The 16,428-nt window shown below is 44.2% G+C and overlaps 1 protein-coding gene across 1 annotated transcript in view; it reads left to right on the forward strand.

Annotated features, from left to right (window-relative positions):
* Positions 1 to 16,428, forward strand: part of NCAN (neurocan) — a 134,679-nt gene that overhangs the window by 104,813 nt on the left and 13,438 nt on the right. Inside the window, exons 9-11 of the mRNA XM_070746268.1 lie at positions 2,323 to 2,436; positions 7,599 to 7,757; positions 10,058 to 10,140. Of these exons, the coding sequence (XP_070602369.1) occupies positions 2,323 to 2,436; positions 7,599 to 7,757; positions 10,058 to 10,140 (356 nt within the window). The remainder of the gene's footprint in view (positions 1 to 2,322; positions 2,437 to 7,598; positions 7,758 to 10,057; positions 10,141 to 16,428) is intronic.

Genomic DNA, 16,428 nt, shown 5'->3' on the forward strand with positions numbered 1-16,428 from the left:
CTCTGTAGATGTTTTTTTTAACAAACCATTGTAAGTTAAGGACTAATTGTATACGTCTAAAATGATATTGCGATCGGTGGCTAATGCTTTTTTATTTATTTATTTTCAAAATACCATTTATTAATTTTTCCAAATTTTTAAAATAAAAAAATTCCAATAATTTAATACAGATTTATACCCGATATCTTGTATATGTTACATTTCTTGTATCGCCTCTTTATAGATACATATATTATGTTACATATTTCTATACTCCTTTTGATACATCCTTTCACATTTTATTCCTGTCTTTACTTTTCTTACCCCTCCAATCGTACCAATTTTTCCAAATGTTATAATACAGTGATACCTTGTCTTACAAACTTAATTGGTTCTGGGACAAGGTTTGTAAGGTGAAAAGTTTGTAAGACGAAACAATGTTTCCCATAGGAATCAATGGAAAAGCGATTAATGCATGCAAGCCTAAAATTCACCCCTTTTGCCAGCCAAAGCACCCGTTTTTGCACTGCTGGGATTCCCCTGAGGCTCCCCTCCATGGGAAACACCACCTCCGGACTTCTGTGTTTTTGCGAAGCTGCAGGGGAATCCCAGCATCGCAAAAACGAGCGCTTCGCTGGCAACGGAAGTCTGGAGGTGGGGTTTCCTAGCGAAGGGAGCATCAGTGAAATCGCAGCATCACAAAAACACCAAAGTCCTCAAAACCACAACTCCGGACCTCTGTGTTTTTGCAATGCTGTGATTTCACTGAGGCTCCCCTCACTGGGAAACCCCACCTCCGGACTTCCGTTGCCAGCGAAGTGCCCGTTTTTGCGCTGCTGGGATTCCCCTGCAGCATCACAAAAACACAGAAGTCCAGAGGTGGGGTTTCCCATGGAGGGGAACCTCAGGGGAATCCCAGCAGCGCAAAAACGGGTACTTCACTGGCAACGGAAGTCTGGAGGCGGCGGTGGGTTTGTAAGGTGAAAATAGTTTGTAAGAAGAGGCAAAAAAATCTTAAACCCCGGGTTTGTATTTCAAAAAGTTTGTATGACGAGGCGTTTGTAAGACGAGGTATCACTGTACTCTGAATTACTAGTTCCCTCAATCTCTATTGGCAAATACTTTTGAAGGTATCATTTTTGCAGATTTTTTGACCCAATCCTGTCCTCGCTCTTAAGTTCTGAGAAAGAACCAGTCAGTCAAAGAAGCGAGACTTGAAGTTTCACACCAATTTTATGCACATGCTCGGCTGTGGGGGTCCCACATGGATTTAGGTGCATTTATCTGCTGGATTGCTATGTTGTTAATCTTTGCTTCGGATGCAACTGGCTTCTGTTCCTCCAACTCAGATAAGCCCTGAGGATTCACCCCTAGTCCTGAGCTTATCTGTCTTTCATGCTCACTTGTATGCGCAGACGGTATTTCCCAAAAGAGTTCAGTCCATCCATTGGTAGTATTTCTCTAGGGCTGTGTATCTTTGTTGCAGGAACAGTTGCAGGAACTGGGTATGTCTAATTTAGTGAAAAGAAAAACCAGGGAAGACATGATAGCAGTCTTCCAATATCTCAGGGGTTGCCACATAGAAGAGGGAGTCAAACTATTCTCCAAAGCATCTGAGGGTAGAAGAAGAAGCAATGGGTGGAAACTAAACAAGGGGAGAAGCAACTTAGAACTAAGGAGAAATTTCCTGACAGTTAGAACAATTAATCAGTAGAACAGCTTGCCTCCAGAAGTTGTGAATGTTGTAACACTGGAAGCTTTTAGGGAGATGTTGGATAACCATTTGTCTGAAGTAGTGTAGGTTTTTCTGCCTAAGCAGGGAGTTGAACTAGAACACCTCCAAGGTCCCTTCCAACTCTGTTGTTGTTGTTATTGTTGTTGTTGTTCTGTTGTTATTATTATTATTATTAATAATAATAATAATAATAATCCCCGAGTCTGCGGAGAGGGGCGGCATACAAATCTAAATAATAAAATAATAATAAATAATAAATAATAAATATTATTATTATTATCATCATCATCATCATCATCTCAGCCTTGGCCATTCAAAGATGTGTGGACTTCAGCTCCCAGAATTCCCCAGCCAGCTGTGAAAGAGAAGAAATAGTTTCTGACTTTCTTTATAGCAATTAGAAGGATAAACACAAAGTTACCTCGTACTCTATAGTTATTTTTTTTTAAACCCAAACTTTTTATAATCTTATTGTAAAAGATATAAATAAAAAATGTATTGAGGTTTCCTGATAAACAGAACCCAGATAATCAGAAGAGGGACTTATGAATTCCGTACAGCAGCAGCCATAAGTTGACCGCCTTCACACATGCTCTTCTTCCCCACAGATATCGATGACTGCTTATCCAACCCGTGTCAAAATGGCGGCACCTGCATTGACGAGATCAACGCCTTTGTCTGCCTGTGCTTGCCCAGCTACGGAGGGAGCTTATGCAACCGAGGTGAGAAGGACCCTCTGCAAATTCTTTTTTTTACAAAAATCATTCAGATGAGGAATAAAGCGTCCCAGGGCGTGTTCAGCTTCTCTAGGCGTATCTTCTCCGAAAACCACAGCCAGGTCGAAACGATGCAGAGGATGTTGCGACCTCACTCTGCAAATCACACAGTTGGGCCATGAATCTACTGCAGCGTGAGTTATAAAGCCCTACATGGCATCAGAACAGAATACCTCCGGGACCGCCTTCTGCCACATGACTCCCAGCGGCCAATCAGGTCCCACAGAGTTGGCCTTCTCCTGGTCCCGTTGACTAAACAATGCTGATTGGCGGGACCCAGGGGAAGAACCTTCTCTGTGCCAGTCCCAGTCTTCTAATTGAATCGTGTAGCCAAAATTTTTCATCCAGGCTAACATATTCTCTTTTACTGTTTCCTCAAGATTATCATAATATAGATAATGTGTGAAAAACTGTCACAAGTCAGTGCTGCCGTGCCAATTTTTTTCCCAGCGCCGTTGTGACAATTCACTTAATTAAGTGAACTGCTATAAGTTAACTACCTATATTGTGGTTCCCATTGCGGTCGTAAGTTGAGGCCTAGCTTTAAACTAATCTTTAGTCCATCGATTAATCATCCCCGAGGAAAAAGAAGATTGAAAAGTTTTGAAAGCTCCGTCGTAGTGAATTCCCTGTTAGAGGGCAGGCGAGGTTCCAGATTCTGTACTCTAACCCTTAATTCTTAGCATTAAAATTCATTCAAGGAGGTCTGGGTGAACCTTCTTTCCTTAACTGCACTCTGCATTTAATAGGTTTGGCAAGGATGCTAAACGGCTGAGTTCACCCCACACTATTATCTTGGTCAATTAATTAGTCCACCTTCTGTGTTCACTGAATCTTAAATTAATCAAGTAGGCACATCGCGCTACACCATATTGACTGTCAGCCAAACTTATGCCCTCTGCGCAAAGGCAGCCGCTACATCTTCAAACCAGCATGGTTAAGACTACAACTTCAAACCTACATGGCATTGGACCAGAGTACCTCCGGAACCGCCTGCTACCGCACGAATCCCAACGACCGATAAGGTCCCACAGAGTTGGCCTTCTCCGGCTCCCGTCGACTAAACAATGTCGTCTGGCGGGCCCCAGGGGAAGAGCCTTCTCTGTGGCGGCCCCGGCCCTCTGGAATCAACTCCCCCCGGAGATTAGAACTGCTCCCACCCTCCTTGTCTTTCGTAAACTACTCAAGACCCACCTATACCACCAGGCATGGGGGATTTGAGACATCTTTCCCCCAGGCCATAGTTCCCTCTAAGCTGAGCAGTGAGCAATCGCTCACTTAAAAATCATCATCAACTCAGAGTTTTCCAAACCTGCCCAGAAGCCGAGAGGGAAAGAGTGAGAGGGAAGGAGAGAGAGAGGAAGAGAGGAAGAGAGAGAAACAGATAGAAAAAAGAGAGGAAGGAAAAGAGAAAGAAAAAGAATGGGAGTAAGGAAGAGAGAAAGAAAATCAAAATCTAGTTTGAAACTAGCTCAACTATTTAAGTGGCATTTTGATATTGATAGAGTTGCCCTATTATGAGCTCACTGTTATAGACACACAATACAGTATTTTATTTTGAAATTCTCTGAAGCAAAACAGGGTGGGGTTTTTGTTTGTTTGTTTGTTTATTTGTTTGTTTATTTATATATTATTTCTGTGCCGCCCAGTCCCAAAGGGACTGCCGCTCAGACACTATACTTTTCCGCCCCCCCCCAAACAATTAGAGGGAACACTGCCCCAGGCTCCTTATAATTTATGTTTGGTATGTATGTGTTGTCTGGTTTTAATATGATAGGGTTTTAGTTATTTCTTTTAATATTAGATTTGTGCCACTATAATATTGTTTTTATCATTGTTGTGAGCCGCCCTGAGTCTTCAGAGAGGGGCGGCATATAAATCTAATATATTATTATTATTATTATTATTATTATTATTATTATTATTATTTATTATTAAGTCAACTGGATGAACCCAAACATTGTTTCAAATGGGAATATTGCATCTGTGATTTTTCCTCACAGAAGCTGCCCGTTGAACTCAGAATCCTCTTTTTCTGAAAAAGAAAAGACGCCTTTTGAGCGAGAACACAAGTGTGTCTAGCTAGCACATACCGTACACTCCCTCCAAACGCAGAGCGATGTTGAGAGTGACGGATGGGAGCCTCCATGTTTTTTTCCGCTCCGCTTGCCTGCTGAGAAATTCCCTTTGTGTGGGAAATCTACCAGCTCAGCAGCCGGAGAGAAAGAACGCCATTAATCCAACGCAGTCCTTGACAGCCATAATTCAATGCCTGGGGAGGGCAAAAACAGTTTCCCCCACCCTCTGGAGGCTCTCTAGAGCAGTGTTTCCCAACCTTGGCAACTTGAAGATATTTGGACTTCAACTCCCAGAATTCCCCAGCCAGCATTTGGGAAACACTGCTCTAGAGTACAGGAAACGGCCTCTTTCCTAACTTCTGGTGGGCCCAGTAGGCTCGTGTTTTGCCTTCCCCAGGCTCCAAAGGCTTCCCTGGAGCCATGGGAGAGTAAAAACGCCCTCCCGCATCCCCCTGGAGGCTCTCTAGAAGCCAAAAATGCCCTCCCAGAGCCTCTATGTGAGCTAAAATTAAGCTGGCTGGCACACACATGCACATTACATAGAAACATAGAAGACTGACGGCAGAAAAAGACCTCATGGTCCATCTAGTCTGCCCTTATACTATTTCCTGTATTTTATCTTACAATGGATATATGTTTATCCCAGGCATGTTTAAATTCGGTTACTGTGGATTTACCAACCACGTCTGCTGGAAGTTTGTTCCAAGGATCTACTACTCTTTCAGTAAAATAATATTTTCTCATGTTGCCTTTGATTTTACATTTGGAAACTGCAGTTTAATATTTCCAAATGTAAAATAATGCACTTGGGGAAAAGGAATCCTCAATCTGAGTATTGTATTGGCAGTTCTGTGTTAGCAAAACTTCAGAAGAGAAGGATTTAGGGGTAGTGATTTCTGACAGTCTCAAAATGGGTGAGCAGTGTGGTCAGGCGGTAGGAAAATCAAGTAGGATGATTGGCTGCATAGCTAGAGGTATAACAAGCAGGAAGAGGGAGATTGTGATCCCGCTATATAGAGCGCTGGTGAGACCACATTTGGAATACTGTGTTCAGTGCTGGAGACCTCACCTACAAAAAGATATTGACAAAATTAAATGGGTTCAAAGACAGGCTACAAGAATGGTGGAAGGTCTTAAGCATAAAACGTATCAGGAAAGACTTCATGAACTCAATCTGTATAGTCTGGAGGACAGAAGGAAAAGGGGGGACATGATTGAAACATTTAAATATGTCAAAGGGTTAAATAAGGTCCAGGAGGGAAGCATTTTTAATAGGAAAGTGGACACAAGAACAAGGGGACACAATCTGAAGTTAGGTGGGGGAAAGATCAGAAGCAACATGAGAAAATATTATTTTACTGAAAGAGTAATAGATACTTGGAACAAACGTCCAGCAGACGTGGTTGGTAAATCCACAGTAACTGAATTTAAACATGCCTGGGATAAACATAGATCCATTGTAAGATAAAATACAGAAAATAGTATAAGGGCAGACTAGATGGACCATGAGGTCTTTTTCTGCTGCCAGTCTTCTATGTTTCTATGTTTTGCGACCAGCTCTCCAACGACCCACAGGCACGAGCGAACTGGGAGCATTTCACCCTTGTGCCCAACCTTGGCAGCTCATGCGCCTCAACTAGCATTGGCAGCCAACCAGCATTGGCAACTTTTAAAACTTGTGGACTTCAACTTCCAGGATTCAACTTCAACTTCCAGACTGAGGAATTCTGGGAGTTGAAGTCCACAAGTCTTTAAGTTACCAATTTTGGACACTCCTGTTCTAGGGCAATCTTCTGCAACCTGGTGCCATCTCAATATGTTGCTGTTGTTGTTATTATCTGCCATCAAGTTGTTGTTGTTTTTTCTTAGCAATCACATCTTTCCTAGGAAACCCAGAACTGAGTTGCAAGTAATGATCAGGTGACCCTGTGATGCTGCGATTATCATACCTATAGTACATAGAAATATAGAAACATAGAAGTCTGACGGCAGAAAAAGACCTCATGGTCCATCTAGTCTGTCCTTATACTATTTTCTGTATTTTATCTTAGGATGGATATATGTTTATCCCAGGCATGTTTAAATTCAGTTACTGTGGATTTATCTACCACGTCTGCTGCAAGTTTGTTCCAAGGATCTACTACTCTTTCAGTAAAATAATATTTTCTCATGTTGCTTTTGATCTTTCCCCCAACTAACTTCAGATTGTGTCCCCTTGTTCTTGTGTCCACTTTCCTATGAAAAACACTCCCCTCCTGGTCCTGGACCTTATTTAACCCTTTAACATATTTAAATGTTTCGATCATGTCCCCCCTTTTCCTTCTGTCCTCCAGACTATACAGATTGAGTTCATTAAGTCTTTCCTGATACGTTTTATGCTTAAGACCTTCCACCATTCTTGTAGCCCGTCTTTGGACCCGTTCAATTTTGTCAATATGTTTTTGTAGGTGAGGTCTCCAGAACTAAACAAAGTATTCCAAATGTGGTCTCACCAGTGCTCTATATAGTGGGATCACAATCTTCCTATTCCTGCTTGTTATACCTCTAGCTATGCAGCCAAGCATCCTACTTGCTTTCCCTACCGCCCGACCACACTGTTCAAGCATTTTGAGACTGTCAGAAATCACTACCCCTAAATCCTTCTCTTCTGAAGTTTTTGCTAACACAGAACTGCTTATAGTGCCCAAAGTTGATCACATGACCTTAGCAATATTACAATGATCGTTGATACAAAAACTTTTTTTCAGTGCCACTGTCATTTCAAATGATCGCTAAAAGGATGGTTATAAGTTAAGGACTACCTGTAACCTCTCCAGCACTCACGCAGGGGAGAGTCATTAGTTCCGTTCATCCTATTCCAGTTTCACTTACCAGAAAATGCCATAACTGATCACTCCACTTCCCGGCTGTGATAATATCTTCCAACAGCTCTTCAGCTTGTCAGTTTCAAATTGGTGCGCTAGTTAAAAAGAAGGTAAAACTGACCTTTCGGTTGTGCTCCATCAGATGTTTTTTTTCCCCTCCCTTCAGACACAGAAGGCTGCGACCACACGTGGCGTAAATTCCAGGGTCACTGCTATCGCTACTTCGCCCATCGGCGGGCATGGGAAGAGGCGGAGAGGGATTGCCGACGTCGGTCAGGACACCTCACCAGCATCCATTCCTGGGAAGAACATAATTTCATTAGCGGTAAGTTGGAACTCTGGGAGAAGGAGGGAGCCACGGCAAGAGAGGAAGGCCACGCGTGAGAGTGCAAAATAGCAGCAGCACTTAGACTTACCATATTTTTCGGAGTATAATAGGCACCTTAGTTTTGGGGGAGGAAAACAAGGGGGGGAAATTCTGCCTCTGCCTCCCAGCAAACATGATATATACTGTTTGCTGTGTATTTCTGTGCATGTGTGCCTGAGCCATAGAAATAGCAAAGAATTGGAGAAATTATTATTATTATTATTTATTAAATTTGTATGCCGCCCCTCTCCACAGACTCGGGGCGGCTCACAACAAAGCAAAACAATTCATAACAAATCTAATAATTATAATTTAAAATATTTTTAAAAACCCATTTACTAAGCAAACATACATACAAACATACAATGCATAAATTGTATAGGCCCGGGGAAGATGTCTCAGTTCCCCCATGCCTGACGACAAAGATGGGTTTTAAGGAGCTTACGAAAGGCAAGGAGAGTAGGGGCAGTTCTAATCTCTGGGGGGAGCTGGTTCCAGAGAGTCGGGGCTGCCACAGAGAAGGCTCTTTCCCTGGGGCCCGCCAACCGACATTGTTTAGTTGACGGGACCCGGAGGAGGCCCACTCTGTGGGACCTAATCGGTCGCTGGGATTCGTGCGGCAGAAGGCGGTCCCGGAGGTATTCTGGTCCGATGCCATGAAGGGCTTTAAAGGTCATAACCAACACTTTGAATTGTGACCAGAAATTGATCGGCAACCAATGCAGACTGCGGAGTGTTGGTGAAACATGGGCATACCTAGGGAAGCCCATGATTGCTCTTGCAATTGCATTCTGCACGATCTGAAGTTTCCGAACACTTTTCAAAGGTAGCCCCATGTAGAGAGCGTTACAGTAGTCAAACCTCGAGGTGATGAGGGCATGAGTGACTGTGAGCAGTGAGTCCCGGTCCAAATAAGCCGCAACTGGTGCACCAGGCGAATGTACATTGTGGCAGTATATTAATGCCAGAAAGTTTTCTTAAATGTAACAAACTTTCTTACAATTATTTAAGTAGATAACTCCTCCCAATTATATAAATCGATCTACTCCAAACACGACTAAGTCAGGGTTTAACACAGCTGCCTTAAATTAATACTAAACCAGGACACTGTTATATTTCAGATTATACTTGTACAGATGCTGTTAAAATTGATGTGGCTTTGTACATTATTCTCTGCTACATAAAAGAAGATACAAAAGCACTGGGCCTGTTCAGATCAAACATTTATTTTAAAAAGTTTCTTCATTATGTTAAGTTGTCTAGAACAGTGTTTCCCAACCTTGGCAACTTGAAGATATTTGGACTTCAACTCCCAGAATTCCCCAGCCAGCGAATGCTGTCTGGGGAATTCTGGGAGTTGAAGTCCAGATATCTTCAAGTTGCCAAGGTTGGAAAACACTGGTCTAGAACAATAATAAAGCAATCTTTAAAAAATAAGTATAATAATTTGAACATTCCACAGACATTTAAAGCTATTGACTTACCTCCTTGCCTCCAGTTTCAGCAACTGGTTAGCACTAGTGTTGGGCGAACCCAACTTACAAAGTTCGGGCTCGTATCGAACTTTCCGCGGTTCGGTATACCGAACCCGAACCCGAATTTTTGCAAAAGTTTGGGTTCGGGTTCGGGAGAACGCCAGGAAGCGGCAGCGCCCAGCTGTCACCTTCCAAAACAGCCAGGGAGCTGTCGGCCAGTCGGGAGGCGAAAAAGGAGGTGGGGAATCCCACGAGGAGATTTCAGGGGCCGGTTGAAACTCCGATCAGCTGCTGAGGAAGGTAAGCAGCCCAAACAAAGAGGCAGTGGTGGTGGAGGAAGCTGGGCTCGGGCCAGGGCCACTAAAGGAGAAGAAATGGAGGTGACTGACAAAGGGAGGGCAGGGATAGACAGATGGAAATTCCCATAAATTTCCTATCTTTTCCTGTGGGTGTGGTTAGGTGGGGAGATCATGTGACTGCGTGGGCGTGGGCATGAGTGATGTCAAGTTGGGCGTGGCATGTGGCCACGCCCACTGAACCAGTCACATGCCCCCATGTAGCCACACCCACCGGACCAATAGCAAAAAACAAGCCCACCGCTGATGCACGCCTTCCCACAAGGCCATTTTCTCGCAAAATCCCAGCCAATCCCCCACCCCCCATTTGGAATATTGGAGCGGCCTGCAGACAGTTGCTGATCAATGAAGGAAATCAATAATCCAGGAATAACTCAAGCCTCTAAGAAATGCATTATTTCTTACTTCAAGCATTTCTCCCTCCCAGGTTTTGGCCACGAGAACACTTGGATCGGTCTCAACGATCGCATCGTGGAACAGGATTTCCAGTGGACGGACAACACCGGATTGGTGAGTCTGTGGAACAGAAGATTCGATCTGGGTCGATGCACCTTTTTTGAGTGCCAAAGGTCTCTGGGTCAACTCTTGCCAATTCAAGTAGCCAAGATTGGAGCTCCCCAATAGGAGATGACTATAATATATTAAGGAGAGAAACATTAGGACAGTAGGCACACTGGGAAACTTAAGCACGCCCCTTACTGACCTCTTAGGAATCAGGTGAGGTCAACAGTGGGTAGTCTAAGGGTAAAGTTTTGGGGGTTAGATGATGATAATATAGAGTCAGGTAGTGAGTTCCATGCATCAACTACAGTGATACCTCTACCTAAGAAGGCCTCTACTTACAGACTTTTCTAGATAAGAACCGTGTGTTCAAGATTTTTTTGCCTCTTCTCAAGAACCATTTTCCACTTACAAACCTGAGCCTCCGAAACTGTAACCGGCAGGGTGAAGCCTCTGTGGGGCCTCTCTAGGAATCTCCTGGGAGGAAACAGGGCTGGGAAAGGCGGGGAGAAGCCTCTGTGGGGCCTCTCTAGGAATCTCCTGGGAAGAAACAGGGCCTCCACCCTCCCTGTGGTTTCCCCAATCGCACACATTATTTGCTTTTACATTGATTCCTATGGGGAAAATTGCTTCTTCTTACAAACGTTTCTACTTAAGAACCTGGTCACGGGACGAATTAAGTTCATAAGTAGAGGTACCACTGTACTTGGTTACTAAACTTGTAGTTTCTAGACTAGGCTGAGTCCAAGGGCTGAATCAAACACACCATGAGTTTGGAATCTATACTCCTGTAAGAAACCTAAATCCAGCCCCCCTTAAAGTCTGTAGACCCTGTCAAGGACGACTTGATAGCAGTCTTCCAATATCTCAGGGGCTGCCACCAAGAAGAGAGCGGTGCAACGTATTCTCCAAAGCATCTGAAGGCAGAATAAGAAGCAATAGAAGGAAATCAATCAAAGAGAGAAGCAATCTAGGATTAAAGATAAATTTCCTAACAGTGAGAATAATTAATCAGTGGAATGACTTGCCTCCAAAAGTTGTGGATGCTCCAACACTGGAGGTTTTCAAGAAGATACTTGACTGCCACCTGCCTGGAATGGCATAAGATCTCCTGCTTGAGCAGGGGGTTGGACTAGAAGACCCCCAAGGTCCCTTCCAACTCTGTTATTCTGCAATGCCTCTTATCTGGTGCCAATTGAACCTTGACTGTTAGTAGTTCAGATTCTTAACTACTTAAAGTAAGTAAGTAAGTATGCCTGGGTAGCAAGAAATAAACTCCTAGTAATTTTCAAACATATTTATTTATTCAATTTTTATGCCGCCCTTCTCCTTAGACTCAGGGCGGCTTACAACATGTTAGCAATAGCACTTTTTGAACAGAGCTAGGCTATTGCCCCCACAATCCGGGTCCTCATTTTACCCACCTCGGAAGGATGGAAGGCTGAGTCAACCTTGAGCCGGTGATGAGATTTGAACCGCTGACCTTCAGATCTACAAGTCAGCTTCAGTGGCCTGCAGTACAGCACTCTACCTGCTGCGCCACCCCGGCTCATCCCGAAGAGCTCCTTTGAACCCTATTTCAAAGGAGTGTGGGAGGGGGGGAGTTATAGTTTTTACTTTTTGCATATTCAGTTTGCAAAGCTGCCTAGGCTCACTGAAGGTGAGTGGGCGGCCGTATCAATTTTATAAATCAATAAATTAATATAATGTGTGTGCCTGACATCTGTTGTAGCAGGCAACAGATCAACCGAACTAGATCCCTCTCTTTCAGACAACTGTTCCTAGATTTCAGCTTTAAAAGGGGCCGTGAGAAAGCTCTTCTCTATCTGAATCAATAGCAAGCCGTAATCAATGGACAGGATACTGGAATGCATGGCAAGAATTGATTTTCCACTGTCAACCACCTGGGTGGCTGGCAACAATCAAAGATACTGCAATAAAATCAATGTAAATAAAAGGTGGGAGCCGCAATAAAGCTCAGTGAAACGGTCCAGATGGTACAATCGGCCTGTTATGCTCCTGTTGAAGTCTGACTCTGTGGAGGAAACTCCATCCCGAATTTCCCAGCAATCACTCTTAAATACCTATGGGGAATGGTCAACAATTCCCTAGAGTTAACAAACTACAGACTACTTGTCAGAAATAAGTTTTATTTTTGAAGGTAATATTACAATGCAAGTACAGTGGTACCTCATGATATGAAGCCCTCGCCATATGAACAACCCGAGATACGAACCCGGGGTTCGGATATTTTTTGCCTCTTCTTACAAACGTTTTCCATCTTACGAACCCACCCCCGCCGCCTGGCTGTCACTCCTGAACCCGAACGCCAAACCCGAACTTCCGGGTTCAGCGTTCGGGAGGCCGCCGAGAAGCCCCCCGGCTGTTTCAAAAGGTGACAGCCGGGTGGCAGGGCTTCTCGACGGCCTCCCGAACGCCGAACCCGGAAGTTCGGCAAAAGTTCAGATTCGGGAGGCTGCCAAGAAGCCCTGCCGCCCGGCTGTCACCTTTTGAAACAGCTGGGGGGCTTCTCAGTGTCCTCCTGAACCTGAACGCCAAACCCGAACTTCTGGGTTCGGCGTTCGGGAGGCCGCCAAGAAGCCCCCCCCCGGCTGTTTCAAAAGATGACAGCTGGGCAGCGGGGCTTCTCGGCGGCCTCCCGAATGCCGAACCCAGAAGTTTGGCAAAAGTTCGGGTTCGGGAGGCTGCCGAGAAGCCCCGCCGCCCAGCTGTTGCTTTTTGAAACAGCCAGGGGGCTTCTCAGCGTCCTCCCGAACCCGAATTTTTGCCGAACTTCTGGGTTCGGCATTTGGGAGGCCGCTGAGAAGCGCCTGGCTGTTTCAATTGAAACAGCTGGGCGGCGGCGGTTTTTTGCAGGTTTTTTTTCCATTGCACGCATTAATTCATTTTTCATTGTTTCCTATAGGAAACAATGTTTCGCCTTATGAACGTTTCGCCTTACGAACCTCCCCCGGGAACCAATTAGGTTCGTAAGACGAGGTATTACTGTAAATGGTTTGTAACCATAGGAAAGGCTGATGTAAGCCATAATCATCATGTAATCATGGGTTTGCTAATTGTGCTGCAACCTGATTGGCTGTAACCTATATAAGGAGTAACACCCTTGCATGAGTGTGGTTTGTTAGAGTGGTTTTACGCTGGGTGGTTTGTAGTTAGTGCTTAGGGGTTGCGGTGGTGGATATAATAAGAGTTATATAATAATATTGTGGATAGCTTGTTATAGTGGTTAACTGTAAAGGTGATAGTTTATTTAGAGAAGTATTTTGAGAAGAAGAAAAGTAAAATATATTTTTACAAGGGGAAAAAAACCCTCTCCCACACTACTTCCTTTTCCCATACAAGTATTCTTGTCTAACAAAGGCTCATAGTCTTCCTCCTCCTCTAAGTCAGACCCTACTATCATTGGCGTATCTGCCACCTCTGATGGTCTTTCAGGTTCATCCAGGTCTATTTCTCCCTCACTCTCACTCTCTGCCTCAGCTGGCAAAACCACTGGCCCAGTGTACCAAGATGGGCCTGGGCTCATCCTCACCCATCTATCCTTACCAGAGTTGGTTGAGGACCACTCACAACAAGCATGAACCACCCCTCCTCTAATTCAAGGGCTTGGAGAGTGCAGGGGAGGCGGAATCAGCTCAGACAGAGGAGGCTACTCGCGAGGTGAGTGCCCCGCCCAGCTTCACAAGGCACACCTGGGAAACAGGGGTGGGTTCTGACTTATCTGGTTTCCAGTTTGCACAGAAGCAAAAAAACAAGATGGCGGTGCTTATGGCAAGAGAGCCATTTTGGGGGTGGGCCAGCTGGCCATCGCTACCAGTTCAGCGAGCAGGGGGAAATTCCCACTACCAGTCCTATAGAACCAGCCCAAACCAGCAGAAACCAACCTCTGCTGGAGAATGAGACTTAAGGACATGCTGTAGGGAGGGGCATTTGTCAGGAACATTTCTTAATATTAGATTTGTGCCTGTACAATATTGTTTTATCACTTGTTGTGAGCCGCCCCGAGTCTTCGGAGAGGGGCGGCATACAAATCTAATAAATTATTATTATTATTATTATTATTAAGTGTTGTGTGCCGATGTTTGAACTTGCAAAGAATCCTTGCATTCCTGTGTTGGACTGATTATCTGGTTCTTATTTATTTATTTTATTTATTTATTTTGTCCAATACACAATGAGGGTTTTAGTGGGGGTGTATATATATATCTCCGGGACCACCTTCTGCCGCACGAATCCCAGCGACCGGTTAGGTCCCACAGAGTTGGCCTTCTCCGGGTCCCGTCGACTAAACAATGTCATTTGGCGGACCCAGGAGAAGAGCCTTCTCTGTGGCGGCCCCGACCCTCTGGAACCAGCTCCCCCCAGATATCAGAGTTGCCCCCACCCTCCTTGCCTTTTGCAAGCTCCTTAAAACCCACCTCTGGGGGAATTGAAATTTTTCCCCCCTTCCCCCTAGGCTTATAGAATTTATACATGGTATGCTTGTTTGTATGATTAGTCTCTTAAATTGGGTTTTTTAGATTATTTTTTAATATTAGATTTGTTACATTGTTTTCTTTATTGTTGTTAGCCGCCCCGAGTCTTCGTAGAGAGGCGGCATACAAATCTAATAAATAAATAAATAAATAAATGAATGAATAAATAAATAAATAAAATATACGCATAGTAAAATACATGATGAAGGTTATAGAGGAGATACTCATAGTAAAATATATCTAAGAAAGAATAGAAAAGAAGATATAGGAATAGAACATATCAATGAAAGAATAGAAGAAGAGATATAGGAATAGAAGAAAGGTATAGGAGATATAGGAGAGCAATAGGACAGGGGACGGAAGGCACTCTAGTGCAGTGTTTCCCAACCTTGGCAACTTGAAGATACTTGGACTTCAACTTCCAGAATTCCCCAGCCAGCAAATGCTGGCTGGGGAATTCTGGGAGTTGAAGTCCAGATATCTCCAAGTTGCCAAGGTTGGGAAACACTGCTCTAGTGCAGTTGTACTCGCCCCTTACTGACTTCTTTTATTCCCTGAACGTCTTGCTTTGTTCTTGTTTTACTAGATAAATTTGGGGTTTACTGCTGTTCAGCCCTGGCACAGACAGTGCTTGGATGGACTAATTGCACCCAGAGGCTGTTTGAAGTTTGTTTGGGGGAGATTTGAAGCACTAAAAGGGACAGTTTGAACGGCCAGCTAGCTGCTGGTGTTATCTCTGTGCCTTGCCCTGAGTCATCACACTGCCTGTTTTGATGTGAGTTACATGTTTTATGTGCAACGCACATTCAAAAACCAGGCAGAGCATCGATCCTATTCTTCTGGTTCCCACCTTGACTTTTTTTGCTGAAATCTTGTAGAAACCACTAAGTGGGGCAAATGACACAAGGCATTTTCCCACTGGAATAGTGGTGTCCCGCAGTGAAGGGCTGCAAAACTTTTTACTACCACACTGTGGGTGTGGCTTGCCGGCCATGTGACCAGGTGGGAGTGGCTTGATGATCATGTGACCAGGGGGTGGCTTAAAGGTCATGTGACTGGCTTAAAGGTGGCCAACTTGACGTCATTCACATCAAGGGTTTGGGTTAGGGTTAGGGTGCCTGGTCTCTCCTCGTCTCAAAGAGATACAACTTCCCCTATCTATTTACTATTCTTTTATTATTATTATTGTTTATTAGATTTGTATGCCGCCCCTCTCCGTAGACTCGGGGCGTCTCACAGCAACAATAAAACAATGTACAACAAATCTAATAATTTAAAAAACACTAAAAACCCCATTATTAAAAGCAAAGATACACACAAACATACCATGCATAAACTGTATAGGCTCGGGGAAAATGTCTCAATTTCCCCCATGCCTGATGGCAGAGGTGGGTTTTAAGGAGTTTACGAAAGGCAAGGAGGATGGGGGCAATTCTAATCTCCGGGGGGAGCTGGTTCCAGAGGGTCGGGGCCGCCACAAAGAAGGCTCTTCCCCTGGGTCAGTTTAGTTGACGGGACCCGGAGAAGGCCAACTCTGTGGGACCTAACCGGTCACTGGGATTCGTGCGGCAGAAGGCGGTCTCGGAGATATTCTGGCCCGATGCCATGAAGGGCTTTATAGGTCATAACCAACTATTTGAATTGTGACCGGAAATATTACTGAGCATCCAACATATACTATTTAATTCTATGTATATATGCCATATGAGTACATACATATTACACACAGGCACACAAAAATATACATTATCTACTATACAAAATGTATGTACACACGCACATGCACACACAGCTCTTCTAA

The sequence above is a fragment of the Erythrolamprus reginae genome, chromosome 1, assembly GCF_031021105.1.
Source record: "Erythrolamprus reginae isolate rEryReg1 chromosome 1, rEryReg1.hap1, whole genome shotgun sequence".
Lineage (NCBI taxonomy): Eukaryota > Metazoa > Chordata > Lepidosauria > Squamata > Dipsadidae > Erythrolamprus > Erythrolamprus reginae.